Raw genomic sequence first — 14,894 nt, 5'->3', positions numbered from 1 at the left:
CTAAAACAGGAGGCTTGGGTCCCCGTGGACACTGACTGCTGTGACTCCCGACGCAGGGGGCCTTGGGTTCGATCCCTTTTCGGGGAACTAAATCCTAACTTGCCACAACTATACATTCACAGGCTACAGCTAAAGATCCTGTGTGCCGCAAGGAAGACCTGGTGCAGCCAGAAACATTTCTTTTAAATGCTTAAAAAAAACCCACCAATATTCTGTTGAAAGTAACAGTTGTTTGATTTATGGTGATGGCGAGAACTCAGAAGTGTCTAGTCTTACTCTCCTACTCTATTTTTATGCTAATGCAGGGAGCCTGTAGATGCATTTTGAAACAAAGGAGAGATGGTACTTGAGTTCTTGGCTTCACTGAGGTCAGATGTAGGTGGCTTTCTAAGAAGGACTCAATGTCACAACCAGTTGGTAGTTAACATATGAATTGCGATGTCTTATGCTAATCAGTTCAGACTTTTTCGCTGCAGAGATGGGGGCAAAAATCTCTTCCTTGCACCACTTGCTGCATTGCACAATTGGCTTGATGCTTTGGAGAATTTTTCCTCTTGAAAGACTTGATATTTGTCATTTTGAGAAAGTGGGTGCTGAACATAGTTTGCCAGGAGGCTAAACGGTTCTGTTATTTCTTATCTAGACTGGAATTTTACTCTAGTAATTCAATCTATCAGTAAGAAGAGTCAAATATGAAAAATTTCTCGAAATTGAGTTATGAGAGAGCCTAATACCATCATCTTATATCAAAAACAAAGCCTCCCTCTCCTGTTGGTTGGCTTCCTAAACATTTTCACATACTGGAATTACAACTAGATTAGATACCAACATTACAGATCATCCCAGCATACAAGTGGACGTACACCTGACAGGTGGAACTTTCAAGAGGGGAAAGCAGAGAGAACAACTCTGGTGATTCCAGTAAGATGTTAAATCCTAGACACCCCAAGATTGAGGCAGTGATTGTCTTCCAGGAGGGAGTTCAAACTGGTGTCTGAACCCTGGCTTCTCTGCGGAGCTCTTCTGTGACCTTGGGTACATCTCTCTCTCTCTCTCTTTTTTTCTTTTTTTTTCTCCCAGGCTTCAATCCTTCGCTGTAAAACAGGGAGGAACTCAATTTCCAAGGCCCCCAGCTGCACATCCTATTTTAGGTGATGTGGGCAAAAGAAGCTCATCACACAACTCTGTTTCATATTTCCTTCTTAGGTAGGAAGTCATGTCAGGCTTTGAGCATGCAGGTATGAGAAAAATCTGCTAGAGGGCCAGACAGATACTGCTCAGGGAAAAGAGCCAGCATCCTGGTAGAAGTGGCGAGTTGGCTCGGGTGGAAGGAAGCCCTGCCACTGCCCTCTACTGCCTGAGTGATCTTTGATTTACCTATCTAAACCTCAGTTGTAAGATGAGAATAATAGTATTTTCTTATAAGATTGTTTTAAGGCATAAATAAGGTAGACCTTCATAGGCACTTAGCCCAGCCACTGACCATAGTAAGTACTTGGTAAACATTAGCTTCTTCTGCTTTTTTTAACTATAACTTTCATACATACACATATATATTTTATTGTATGTATTTTTGGCTGTGCTGGGTCATCATTGCAGCTCTGGCTTTTCTCCAGTTGTGAGCAGGGTCTGCTCTCTAGCTGCAATGCGCAGGCTTTTCGTTGAGGTGACTTCTCTTGTTGCAGAGATGGGCTCTAGGAGCACGGGCTTCAGGAGTTACGGCTCTAGAGCACAGGCTCAGTAGTGGTGCATGGGCTTAAGTTGTTCTGAGGCATGTGGGGTCTTCCCGGATCAGGGATCAAACCCTTGTCTCCTGCATTGGCTGGTGGATTCTTTACCACTGAGCCACCAGGGAAGCCCAAACATTAGCTTTTTCTGTTATCTTGAGTCCAGAGTGGGAATAAAGAGGAAAAGTCTCATGCTAGAGGCACTGTGAATTTTCTTGAATCACCTCCTTCATTTTCTTGAATCACCTCCATTTTCTCTGGATCTTCTTCAGGTTATCCATGCCTTGGTAATTGTAGACCTTCTAGACTCTACAGTTAGTCTAAATATAGTAAGCTTTATGCCATATACTTAAGGATCTTTTTTTGTAGCGTGCTCTATGATTGGTCTCTATTTAGCTTGATGTCCACGATGACAGCAGGACTCCTTCCTGCCGTGCTTAATTATCCTCCATTCCTTTGTTCCCTACGTGTCATCTTGGAATTTTTCTCTTTTGTTTTTCTCCGATTATTCATGCTAGTTCTGCATTCTTATCCAAGAACATTTTTGGTACTTGTTTATTCCTAATTTCATAAGTTAAAGTATTTGGTGTCTTAAAAACCCAGAATTGAGTTTTCTCTGAGCTGCTAATCATTTTTTTAGCCAGCTGGTGACGAGTCTTCTCTGGTTTGTTACAGGATGATGTGTTCCATCCTCCTGTCTGTGCTTTGTCTGATTTAGATTCTGAGTCCACATGTTTTAGTACATTTTTAGCAAGCAAAAATTTATTACCAATTTAGTGCTGACCGCAGGGGGAAAAAAAGCTTTTAATCAGATCTCAGTCACCTGTGCCGCATTGAGGCGCTTAGGAATCTAGTTCAGGAATCCTCGGGCCCCACTAGGTGGAGTTAGAGTACATCATTTCCAAAAGAATGGGGCCTTTTTCCTCTTCCCAAGTCTCACTACTATTCTTTTCTGCTGCTTTGCCAAATTTGAACCTTGCTTGGAAAATTCACAACTTTCCGTTAGTGAGTGACATTACTTCTGGCTTTCCCATCCACCTTGCTAGCTTTAGTCTCCTGGTTTTAGTAGTTTTGATAATTTGTTGTTGTTGTGTTCAGTCGCTAAGGCATGTCCGACTCTTTGCCACCCCACGGACTGCAGCACGCCAGTTTCTCTGTCCTCCACTATCTCTCGGAGTTTCCTCAAACTCATGTCCATTGAATCAGTGATGCCATCCAACCATCTCATCCTATGTCATCCCCTTCTCCTCCTGCCTTCAGTCTTTGCCAGCATCAGGGTCTTTTCCAGTGAGTCAGTTCTTCCTATCAGGTGGCCAAAGTATCAGAGCTTTAGCTTCAGCATCAATCCTTCCAGTGACTATTCAGGGTTGATTCTTTAGGATTGACTGGTTTGATCTCCTTGCTGTCCAAGAGACTCTCCAGAATCTTCTCCAGCACCACAGTTTGAAATTTGACTTTCAAGTAAAACTTTAAACTGAAGCCTGGAAACATCACTAAACTTATCTGAACTGATCTGTGGTTTTAAATTCACCAGTCATGTATCTATCTACTATCCTACTCCTATTGATCTGTGATTAAATCAGTCTCATAAATAAGTTTAAAAAGACTTCAGCCTACAGTAGTTCTCATCTACCTGCAGACTCTTTTTTTAACCAGTCCTACTCACTCACACCTATGCCTCCCACCCTTGTTAAAATCAGTGTCATTCTCATTGATGACTGTGCGTGTGTGCTAAGTCGCTTCAGTCGTGTCTGACTCTTTACAACCCCATGGACTGTAGCCCTCCAGGCTCCTCTGTCCATGGAATTCTCACGGCAAGAATACTGGAGTGGGTTGCCATTTCCTTCTCCAGGATTGATGACTGTGAACCTTAATCAAAAGGTCAAGCCAGAAACAGAATGTTTCAGGCTAAGTGTCTGAGTTCTACGTGAGATGGTTTGCGTAAATGCATAATGCTTTAGCTCTCTTGTGCTGATAGCTTTTTTTTTTTAAGAAGCGCACTTTTAAATATAAAGTACAATTTTTGCAGAGACCAGGGCATGAGTTGGGTAACACTTGGTCATAGGTGATGTTTCAGAGTCTGTTCATCTTACTTCATGTTTAGGCATTTGAAATTGAGCTTTGTGCCACTGGCATTGAATTTACTATTGTTTCCTATTCATAGCTCTCCATAGAATTCTTATTTTGGGTTCGAAACATTTGTAATCATTGATAATTGCTGACTTTCAACAGCAAGCTTGGTGCTAAAAAGCTTCTGTTTTTCATTAGCATGATAATCACAATTTTCGTTACACTAGTGAGTTCATTATTATAAGACAACTCCTGATTATTAGGAGTAAAGAACATGATCACAGCCACAGAACCTGAGTAAGGGAAAAGAATGTAGCAAGAGCACAGAAATTAACTGTTAAGTGTCACTGACATCCCTGAAAATGATTTTAAGATACAGAATGGAATGTTAAAGGATTAAAAGAAAATTTATTTTAGTAGCGAAAAAAGTACTCCATGGTTTGTACAAAACCGTCTGAATCTCATAGACTCGGGGGGGGGGGTGTTAATCCTGAAAGCCCACTTGACGATTGTGGAAGCCAAGACCCAGAGAGGTTAAGTGACTTTCCCAGCACAGCAGGTTTGGGTGTTTTATAGTTGTTTGACAAGACTGTGATTGCCCTCATGTTGTGAGCTAAATTCCAAAGACAGAGACTGTCTTCTTCACTTTGGGAGGACTGTACTGCTTTTATAGCATATAAACTACTGATTCTTTTTGCTTTGTCATCTGTCAGCCAGCTTTCAAAGCTTCAAGCCCTCTTTTTTCATGGCATCATAAAATCTAAGCCTTGCATGGGGGCCATGAGAGATTGACAGATGGAGAAACCAAGGCCCAGTTGAGGCAAGTGGCCCACCCACGGTTGTGGGTGGTTGAGGGCAGAGTTTTGGTTTGTTTTTGTTTTAAATATCTTTTGGCTGGGCCACACAGCATGTGGGATCCTAGTTCCCTGACCAGGGATCGAACCTGTACCCCCTGCATTGGCAGCTCAGAGTCTTAACCACTGGACCGCTAGGAAGTCTCCCAGAGGGGGCAGTTTAGGACTTGGCTTCCCTCTCTGGGCTCACGGCTGCTGCCAGAACCTGTCTCTACTGAAGCAGGAAAAATGCCAGAAGCTGCAAACTTGAGGACTGTGGTCCCTGCAACTCCCCCCCCGCCCCCCCCCCCGCCAAAAAAAACAACAATAATTCATTTTGTTTTGAAAGACTTCTTCGAGTTTAAAACCTTTTTGTGGCTCCCTAAGGTGTTGCGATCTGTTTCCTACTGGTCTCTTGTTCTGAGGAAATTTTTCTTGGTTAGCTCTTTGAGATTTAGATTTCCTTGGCAAGGTATTTTTAGAGAGGGGAGATAAGTACCTGTCACAAAAGGCGGGCGGAGGGATATATACCTTCAGGCTCAATTATGCAATTAGAATTTTAATAAGGGGCATCATAAATTCTTGCTTCATTGCAGTCATTACCTAGAAGATTGTTCTGCTCAGAAGCCTGATCCAGGTATCATCATCATTATATCAACATCATCAGCCAACCACAAGCATTTGTGAAGTGGCCACAGATCGATTATGCAGTACTTGCTTGGGTCCCAGGAGACTTAGTGAGAGAGAGAGAGAGAGAGAGAGAGAGAGAGAGAGAGAGTGGTGTATGTGTGTGTTAGCTCTTGCCTTCAAGGAGTTTATGATCTGCAGAACTACAGGAAAGACAGGAATCTTGGGGAAAGACAGATAACTCAATTTTTTCATGTATATAAAGTGCATATAACCCCTAAAGGTTAAGTCCCTTGGCCAGCAAGGAGATCCAACCAGTCTATCTTAAAGGAAATCAGTCCTGGGTGTTCATTGGAAGGATTGATGTTGAAGCTGAAACTCCAATATTTTGGCCGCCTGATGCGAAGAGCTGACTCATTTGAAAAGACCCTGATGTTAGGAAACATTGAAGGCAGGAGGAGAAGGGGACGACAGAGGATGAGATGATTAGATGGCATCACCGACTCAATGGACATGAGTTTGGGTAAACTCTGGGAGTTGGTGATGGACAGGGAGGCCTGGCGTGCTGCAGTTCATGGGATCACAAAGAGTCAGACACGACTGAGTGACTTTACTGAAAGTGCATATTGGATTTCCCGAGTGGCTCAGTGGTAAAGAATCTGCCTGCAATGTAGGAGACACAGGTTCCATCCCTGATCCAGGAAGATACCCTGGAGAAGGAAATGGCAACCCATCCCAGTAATCTTTTTTTTTTTCACACCACGCACAGAGGAGCATGGCGACGACAGTCCACGCGGTCTCAAAAGAGTCAGACACAACTTTGCGACTAAAACAACAAAAGGGCATATTAATTCGCGTGTCTGGTACTACATGCCAGGAAAGGAAACTGATGAGATGAGGAAGGGACCTAAGGACGGTCTGACTGTGGGTGAAGGGAAGCATGTGCGTGTGCTGAGCTGGGAGGACACGGGCCGCCTTGTAACAAGGCGGGGCAGTTGGTTGGAAGAGAGAGGAGGTAATTGGTGGAGGGCCTTGAAACCAATAATTTAGATAGATTGGGCATATTAACAGCAATGATTGGAGGACCGGGAGAGGAAGACTGCTTGCTGTGGTTGATTATGGCAGAAACTGACAGGACAAGATTGCAGCTGAAATGTTTGTTTTGCATAAGGGCGGTTTCAGGTTTGTGTAATTTTGCGCAGATCAAGACAAGGGATTTGGGGGTCACGATTGGTATGAAGCAGAGATAACGATTCTTTTTTTGCTAAAATCCTGTTTCCCCTTTTCCCTCAGAAATAATGGCTGAGTAGGAGTGGTGTGTCCTAGCCAGCTCATTGGAAAAGACCCTGCTGCTTGGAAAGATGGAATGCAAAAGGAGAAGGGGACAGCAGAGGATGCGATGGTTAGATAGCATCACTGACTCAATGGACGTGAATTTCAGCAAACTCCGGGAGATAGTGGAGGACAAAGGAATTTGGTGTGCTGTAGTCCATGGGGTTGCAAAGAGTCAGACATGACTCAGTGACTGAACAACAACGACAAGTGGAAAATGTCATAGTTGAGGATGCATTTAATTCACCTAGCCTAGGGGATCATAGCTTAGCCTAGCCTAGCTTTGTTGCGGTTGTTTCGTTGCTAAGTCCGACTCTTTTGTGACCCCATGTACTGTAGCCTGCCCGGCTCCTCTGTCCATGGGAGTCCCCAGGCAAGACTACTGGAGTGGTTGCCATTTCTTCCTCCAGGGAATCTTCCTGACCTAGGGACTGAACCCAGGTCTCTTGAGTCTCCTGCATTGCCAGCTGGATTCTTTACCACTGAGCCACCAGGGAAGCCCAGTTTAGATGTGCTCAAAACACATTAGCCTACAGTTGAGCAAAATCATCTCTTTAAAAATAAAGTGTTTTTTGAGACATCTCAAAAAAAAAAGCGGGTGGGGAGTGATGTGTCCTCACCACAATAGGGAACACAGACATGAGACTCAAGTCTGGTGGGTTTTTTTTTTTTTGGTTTTACCAAACCATATGGCATGTGGGGTCTTGGTTCCCTGACCAGGGATTGAACCTATGCCCCCTGCATTGGGAGCATGGAGTCTTAACCACTGGACCACCAGGGAAGTCTGCAAACCAGAATAGATTTTAATGTAACTCATTATTCACTGCTGCGCAGCAAAATCATAACTCTTTCCACTGTGTACACCTGCTAAACAGAGGTGTTTGGCTTTTTTTTTATTATTATTTATTTATTTGGCAACGCTGGGTCCTAGTTGCTCCATGCGAACTCTTGGTTGCAGCATGTGGGATCTAGTTCCTTGACCGGGGATCGAACCCAAGCCCTCTGCATTGGGAGCTCAGAATCTTAACCACTAGACCAGCAGGGAAGTCCCTGGCATCTGTTTGTTTGTTTGTTTGTTTTTCAAAACGGACAAATAAAAGTTAGTTGTACTTAGGTTTGGATCTGGTTCAACAATGTCCTCAATTGTCAACTGTTCTCTGAATCGGTTCTTATAGGGCAGCCACAGCTGCAGAGGTCAGTTAGGGATGAGCATTGAGAGAGGTCGCAGCCCTTCTGGCTCTGTGTTGCCGAAACCACTGGAAACATGCGGCACGAGTCCTGAGCCCTGGGAGGTGCCATTCCTTCTGTTGCTCTGTCTGTAAAGGATCCGACCTTTCGACAGTTTTTACAGCAAATGCCGGGGCAGCTTCTGAGCTAATTAGGAGAAACCCTGATAAGTGAATGCCAGGTCCCTTGGTTCTCTGTCGTCTAATGTGGAGTAGACAGCCAGTCGAATAGCCTCCCTTGGGTGGCTGATAACCCTATCCCCTGACATCTATGAAACGGGGTGTCACCTCTCTGCCAGCTTCTCCAGGCTGGAGTCTTTTCTGTAAAGCCGAAGTGTCTTCTCATTGTCAGGCGTCTCACCCACCGTGGTCAAACTCGCTTCTGTTTCTTCAGGAAAGCGTGCGCTTTTCTGTTTGTGGCCTCTTCCTTTGTTGTGTCCGGTTTTCCACGCACCCTGCATGGTTGTCTCCAGCAAGCACAAGGGATTAAAGAGAGCAGTGGGAGAAATATGCCTCCGTGTCTGCCAAACCCCAAAAACCAGGTGGTCGTTTTAGGACTGAGAGTCTAAACCTGGCCCGTTGTAAGAAGAGGTCGTGGATTTGTATTAACGTTTCCCCAGTTAATAGACACTGATCGGCCCCATAGGTTATCGGTGCCAGTTGCTTCCAACAGCAGGAAAAGTGCTGCATTCCCGCTACGTCCCCGCCACGGAGCCGTAAGTGCTTAGCGCTATTTCCTTAAACCGTTCGAGGTTGATAAATGACAAGCACTTCACTCTGGGTAAAGCTCATAAATTCAGCCCCTACCAAAAATAACAAGCTGACGGCACTTAGTCCTGTTTATAAAGTTCATACACATCCATCTCTGATGGAGGTGTGGTGTGGATCTGGGAAATAGCACTGCAGCCCGTTAAAGCAATGCGAGCGCGCGGCCAGGACGCAGCACGCTGCACCGGGCACGCTGACTCCTTGCCAACCACCCTGTGCTCCACGGGCATCTGAAGGATGAGGCTGGAGCCCACACGCCATGGAGTCCAGAGCCCTGCTCCTTCCCACAAATGGCCTTTCTCACTCCCTCCACTGCCCCTCTTCTTTCTGCAAGTGAGCCCCTGCCTCCTCTTTCCTGGGTGAGGGAAGGCAGTGGGACATGTCCCTTCGGGAGGAAGAGAAGGATTCAAGCAAATCCATCCGTCAGCACAGGGAGCTGTTCTCTTTTTGGCGATCTGTTTGGGAAGAATGGCAAACTCTCCCAAAAAAAGGGCCCGTAAATGCAAAGCCTGAATGACTTATGTTCTAGCAGGTGTCAGAAGAGGAAACATTTTAATAAAAAAAATAAGGGACTTCCCTGATGGCCCAATGGCTAAGACTTTGCAATCCCAAAGCAGGGGGCCCAGGTTTGATCCCTGGTCGGAGAACTAGACCCTACTGTCACAACTAAGAGTTTGCATGCTGCAGCCAAATAAATTTTAAATTAATAAACAAGAGACTCATCCTACTAGTCGTGGCTCCTTAGAGATCTGGCAGGTCTTGTTGGGGGGAGGCCTGTCGCCTGGGAAACAGTGACCGAACGACCCAGGCCCCGGTGGGCTGAGGAGGGCGTGAGCCATCACAGGCGGGGCTGCAGCCGCGTGCTCAGTACCGCACTGAACATTCAGTACTGCAGACAGGACAGCCACGCTGCCTCTCAGACACCAGAAGAGCGCAGAGAACATTCCTTCCCTTTGCAACAGCTTGGACCTGAGCCGTAGACGTGCTGTTCCCTCCGGCTGGCATACCCCCCCCCAATTCCTGTATCAGAGGACCAACTACCACCGGGCTTTGGAGACCCAGCTCAGACCCAGCATCTCCCCTGGGAGGCCCCTCTCTCCCCTCTCCCCTGCCAGACCCCCAGGCCTGAGCTATGTACCCCCTGCCCCAGTCCTCTGTTCTATGAGCGTTTGCCAGGTTGCACTTTCCTCCTCCGTTCACCTGTCTCCCCGTCAGCCGTGAGCAGGGACAGCGTCTTGTCCCAGATCCCTCATTCATCCCTGGGGCCGAGCACAGTGACGAGACGTAGTGGGTGCTCAATAAACGTTTGTCAAGTGAGTGATGGCGTGGTTAGCACGATGAGAATTGATGGTGCCCTTCCTGATCCGCCATCCATCACCCGTGGAGTGGAACACGACTGGGAGGCTTTAAACGATGCCACTTGCGAATGTAAGGAGAAGAGGCGGGGTTAGAATGAGTAATCACCCCCTTTTATTGAGTATTTACTGCGGCGCCTTCTCAGGCTTTTAAAATGTATCAGCGCACTTAATCCTGAGATCAATCTGCTAAGACAGGTTCTGTTCATTATCCCCATTGCAGAGCACAAGGAAGTTCAATAACTTGCCGAAGGTCACACGGTGGCAGCGAAGAGATTCATACCAAGGTTAGATAACCATGGTTTCTCTCTGCCTTGGAGGCTGGTTCCTGGAAAGAATTAAGCTCGAATCTCCCGAGGCATCCATCTTATGTAATGGTTTAATTTCTCTCCTGTGCATGAAGAATGGGTACGAGTCATGTTCCATTGCAGGGAGAAAGCAGAAAACAGCCCCTTGGATAACTTTCCGTGGTTCACAAGACAGGCAGGGTTAGGTGACAAAGAACTGATTTGTTGACTTATTAAAGTCTTCATAGAATTTGTGACAATATTACTTATGTTACAATATCATATTCCAATTTTTCGGCCTTGAGCCATGTGGGATCTGACCTCCCCAACCAGGGATCAAACCCACACCCTCTGCACTGGACGGGGAAGTCTTAACCACTGGGCCACCAGGGAAGTCCCTGAAGAATTGGTTTTAGGCGGTAGTTGAAAGTATGGCATCACAAGTGTTCCCCAGCCACACTGAACTATAACACTGTCATTTCCTGCAAGGACCATCTAAGCTGTTTGGTCTCTAGACCTTCGCATATGCTCTTCCCTCTGCCTGTCACACACTTCCCTGCTTACTCCGCCTTCCCCAACTCCGGTCCCCACTTGGCTTCCCTTTTCCACCTGCTCAGATGCGGTTTCTCAGCCCTTCCAGGTAGAGGGTCCCTTTCTGCTCCCAATGTCATGGCCCTCACAGTGCCGTAGCGCTGACAGCCACACCGGGAGCTGACCTGTGTGGGGGGTGAGAGAAATGATCACTAGTTTCCTGACAGGTTCCCGCTCTGGGCCCATTCTCTGAGAGCGGAGACTGTCTTCTGTTCCCCATTAACCTCCTGTACCTCATCTGGTGCTTGGACACAACGTGTGTTCTCTAAATGTTTGTTGAAAGAGTGGATGAACAGGAGTTCATTTTTGCTTTACACTTTTGAGCCTCAAGGTTTTTTTGGCCATGCCATAGGGCATGTGGGATCTTAGTTCCCCAACCAGGGATCAAACCCACGTCCACTGCCTTAGGAGCATGGAGTCTTAACCACCAGGGAAGTCCAGAGTCAAGGGCTTTTCCTTTTTTTTTTTTTGAGCCAGGGGTTTTTTAAGTGCTCAAGTGTGTTCTGTCGCACAGCCATCATTCGCCACGTCTTGTGTGTATGCACTCGGCGGGCTCCATGGGGAGTGGAGAGATGACCTGTGTCGCTCCTGTTCCGAGGCGCCCAGTGGCGCTGTGGACTGGTGACTGAACTAGAGGCAGGTGTGGTCACGTGCCGGCGAGTCCAAGGATGCCGCATCACAACCCAAGACCTCCCTTCTGCAGGGTGTCCTGAGAACCACCGGGAGCAGCTGTGAGCAATGATTCTTGTCTGTGAAGAAGTAGAAACCCACATTAGGGCTGAGCCCGCCGACCTTTGGGGGAAGGCATGTTGAAAAGTGCAACCTCATGTCGGTAGCTGCACACTGGAGGTTAGGTGTAACCCAAGAGAGACTCGTAATGACTGAAGAATGGAACACTTTATTTTATAAATAGAGCAGAGGCTTAAAATCAGATGTATTTAGGACACCTCTACCTGGTTTCCTTGGGTACCTTAGTTGAGCTTTACTTTGTCTAGAACTTAATTACTCATCTGTTTCCCTCAAAATTAGCTGCTCCTGCTTCTCCCATCTTCCAGCCCTCCTTTCCTGGAACCACCTGATGCTCAAACCCAGAAATTCAGGTGTTTTTTCTCGATGCTTCTCCAGTTCTCAGCCTTCCTCTGCTTCCCACTTGTCTTCCTCTAGGCAGTAGTTGTCCTCCCTTCTGGCTTTCTTGATTCCAGTCTCCTTTGGACTTCTCTGGTGGCTCAGAAGGTAAAGACTCTGCCTGCAGTGCAGGAAACCCAGGTTCGATCCCTGGGTTGGGAAGATCCCCCGGAGAAGGGAATGGCAATCCACTCCAATATTCTTGCCTGGAGAATCCCATGGACAGAGGAGCCTGGTGGGCTATAGTCTATGGGGTCTCAAAAGAGTCAGACACGACTGAGAGACTAATACTTCCTCCAACTCGTTCTCCACCCTATTGTCAGCGTGCATTCTAGAATGCAGGTCTGATTCCATTATCCATCTACCTGAGGGTCTTTGGCTGGTCCCCTCCCCACACCCCCAAGTTCAGGCTGTCTTGTCTCACCTCTGCCAGATGACCTGCATTTCTTTGTAGAGATCAGGACATTTGTTTGTTTTGAGACATATCTCTTTCTTCCTTTAACTAATGCTCCTCTGTTCTTTAAAGCTTTTCCCCACCTGGGTCCTTGCTTGAGTCTCTGGCAGGGAGCATGCCTCCAGCATTTCGCACGTCTGATGTTGCTGGCCACATAGAATGTGCTCTGTGGTGCCCGCTGAAAGATCAGCTGAGAGGACAGGGGGTTTGCTGGTGGCCTAGTTAGGTTAGGGTCCTGGGCTTTCGCTGCCATGGCCTAGGTTCAATCCCAGGTCCAAGAGCTGTCAAACCGTGAGCTGCATGGTGCAGCCAAATAAAAAAAGATTAGATAAGAGGGAGCAGAGACTTTAATTTCCCCTGAGCTATAAAGGAATAATATCGGGCCCTTCCAAGAACAGGTTTTATTTTAAAGTGAGAGAAGAGTGTTAAGACACCAGTCACTTACTGGAAAAGATGGCTGGGGAGTGCTGGTGGAGGGCAAGCCAAAAGGAAACCCCAAGAGCAGAAAAAGAGGCGATCTGGGGGGGTTTGCCTACCTTAGACCATTAACAAAACGGCCCGTGTCTGCTGTAGCAGGCTGCCAAGGAAGGTCTCCTTATTTATACAAGAAGGGGACAGGTCTGCAGTTGGTAATTAATGACTCAGACTAGTTTCAATTTGACATCCTACAGTTCTTAAAGTCGAATTTGAAAATCCAAGACAAGCATTCTGTGTCGGTGTGAGAACCACCCTCCCCCACACACACACTTCATTGCAAGCCTCATGGGAACAAAGACATTGTCTCTGCCTTCAACAGAGATAGTTTTGCATTTCGAAAACAAAGAGGTAGAAAGGAATACAGGAAAACTGCCTCGATAGGAGATTGTGTTTGAGAATTTAAGCTCCCAAGTCAGGAAATCCAGTCAGCATCCTCTCGGGAATTAGGACGCACCGCACACCCCCTCAGCAGACAGCACCTGCCTGCCAGAGTCGTGAATTATGGCGGATGGGGAACCTTTACCTTGATCTTCTGGGCCGCTGGGTGTTTCACTTCTCCAAGTTAATGTCTGCTCTTAAGCGTTACATTATCTGGTGGCAAGGTAGTCATTTATAATTTATATACTATGTGCCGGCTTAAAATAGAGACAAGAGGATCATCGGCGTTCTGAAGCACCTAGTTTTCCAAAATAACATTTCTTCGGTGAAGTCTGCCAGTAGGAATTAAAAAACCTGCTGTGAATTAAAAAGCCCTTTGTCCTGGAGTCAGGCTGGGACACAGATGTGCCAACAAGCATTACTAGTAAAGACCTCCACCTCTGGGGTGGCGCAGGGGCCCCACTGAAGTCCCAGAGAGGGGACGGGGGCAGAGCTAGAGGGATATTTGGAGAAACGGCCCCCGTGAAGGACAAAAGGCAACCCACATCTCCACCCCTTGTCTGCTGAGTATTTATTTATCTGGCTGCATCAGGTCGTAGTTGTGGCAAGCAGGATCTTTTGTTGTGGCAACCAGGCTTAGTTGCTCTGTGACATGTGGAATCTTAGTTCCTGGACCAGGGCTCAAACCCACATCCCCTGCATTTCAAGGTGGATTCTTAACCCCTGGACCACCAGGAAAGTCTCTGTGCTGCAGCCTTTGGTGTCCTTCCGTGTAGGCTGCTCCTTTGCTCTATTGATGTTGACTGAACAGACCAGGATGGGCTTCCCCGTTGAGTTCCTTGTAGGTAACACACTGTCCGCACACATACGTTAAAAATAGAAAAATCCCTCTTGAAAAGCCCTCTGTAGAGTCAGGTCTTAGCAGAAACGAATCGGATCTTAGAGGTCTCGCTTGTTTTTTTTTTTTCCCCTTCTTTTATAAGAAGTCTCTGAACCCGAAATTTTCCCCAATGCTTTTTCATCATACATCTGGAAAGTGCCGGGACCTTGGGTGGAGATTTCTCTCATGAGGGCAGGAGAAGAACAGACGCCCCTCTGAAGTTGGGTGTCCTTACTCTTCTGATGTTTGGTGACCTCGTAGTATTTGAATCCACCATCTGTGACCGTGGTCTCTGTGACCGTGGTCTCTGTGATGTGGCTCACGCTCATCCGTGTACCCAGGTGTCCGTTCGAATGTCCACCTGATACTTGGGGGCCTCTGGGGTCAGGGCGAGGGGCTGCTAAGGAGTAACGTGGGAACATCCTGGGTGATATAACTGGAGAGCCACAAGGTGGCAACATTCACTAAGCTGCTGGGCAGCTTCTTCCCCTATTGTGATATTGAACCTGCTTTTCCAGCCATGAGATTAAAGACCAGAGAAAAAGGGTTTAGCAGCCATTGCTTCAGGTCCTTCTGAAAGGAACACTGGAATTAGCACACTGCAGTGTATTCCTGTCTGTTTGTCCCCTTGGTTTCTATACAAGACTGTGAAATTGCTGTGTGACCCCTGCCCTCCAGCCTCCTTTACACATCCTTATGGGGGGAGACCGTGATTTTGCTGGCTGGTCTCTGATGCTGCCTTTTCCCCTGATTTGTGACTTTGA

The 14,894-nt window shown here is 46.9% G+C and overlaps 1 protein-coding gene across 28 annotated transcripts in view; it reads left to right on the top strand.

Moving 5' to 3' along the window:
- NF2 (NF2, moesin-ezrin-radixin like (MERLIN) tumor suppressor) overlaps nucleotides 1–14,894 on the top strand; it is a 67,713-nt gene that overhangs the window by 5,636 nt on the left and 47,183 nt on the right. The window contains exons 1-2 of one of the 28 annotated variants that reach the window (XM_081542704.1): nucleotides 12,319–13,474; nucleotides 13,959–14,091. The exons of 25 other annotated variants lie outside the window; for them this stretch is intronic. In XM_081542704.1, coding sequence (XP_081398830.1) covers nucleotides 14,047–14,091 — 45 coding nt within the window. In that variant the 5' untranslated portion in view covers nucleotides 12,319–13,474; nucleotides 13,959–14,046. Of the gene's footprint in view, nucleotides 1–10,161; nucleotides 10,226–12,318; nucleotides 13,475–13,954; nucleotides 14,092–14,894 lie in introns of those variants that run through there. 2 more of the 28 variants (XM_081542706.1, XM_081542703.1) reach the window with 2 other exon arrangements.

This window comes from Giraffa tippelskirchi, chromosome 11 (genome assembly GCF_054371585.1).
Source record: "Giraffa tippelskirchi isolate mGirTip1 chromosome 11, T2T-mGirTip1v1.2.pri, whole genome shotgun sequence".
NCBI classification, from domain to species: Eukaryota; Metazoa; Chordata; class Mammalia; order Artiodactyla; family Giraffidae; genus Giraffa; species Giraffa tippelskirchi.
This window is presented reverse-complemented; position numbering and strand designations above follow the sequence as displayed.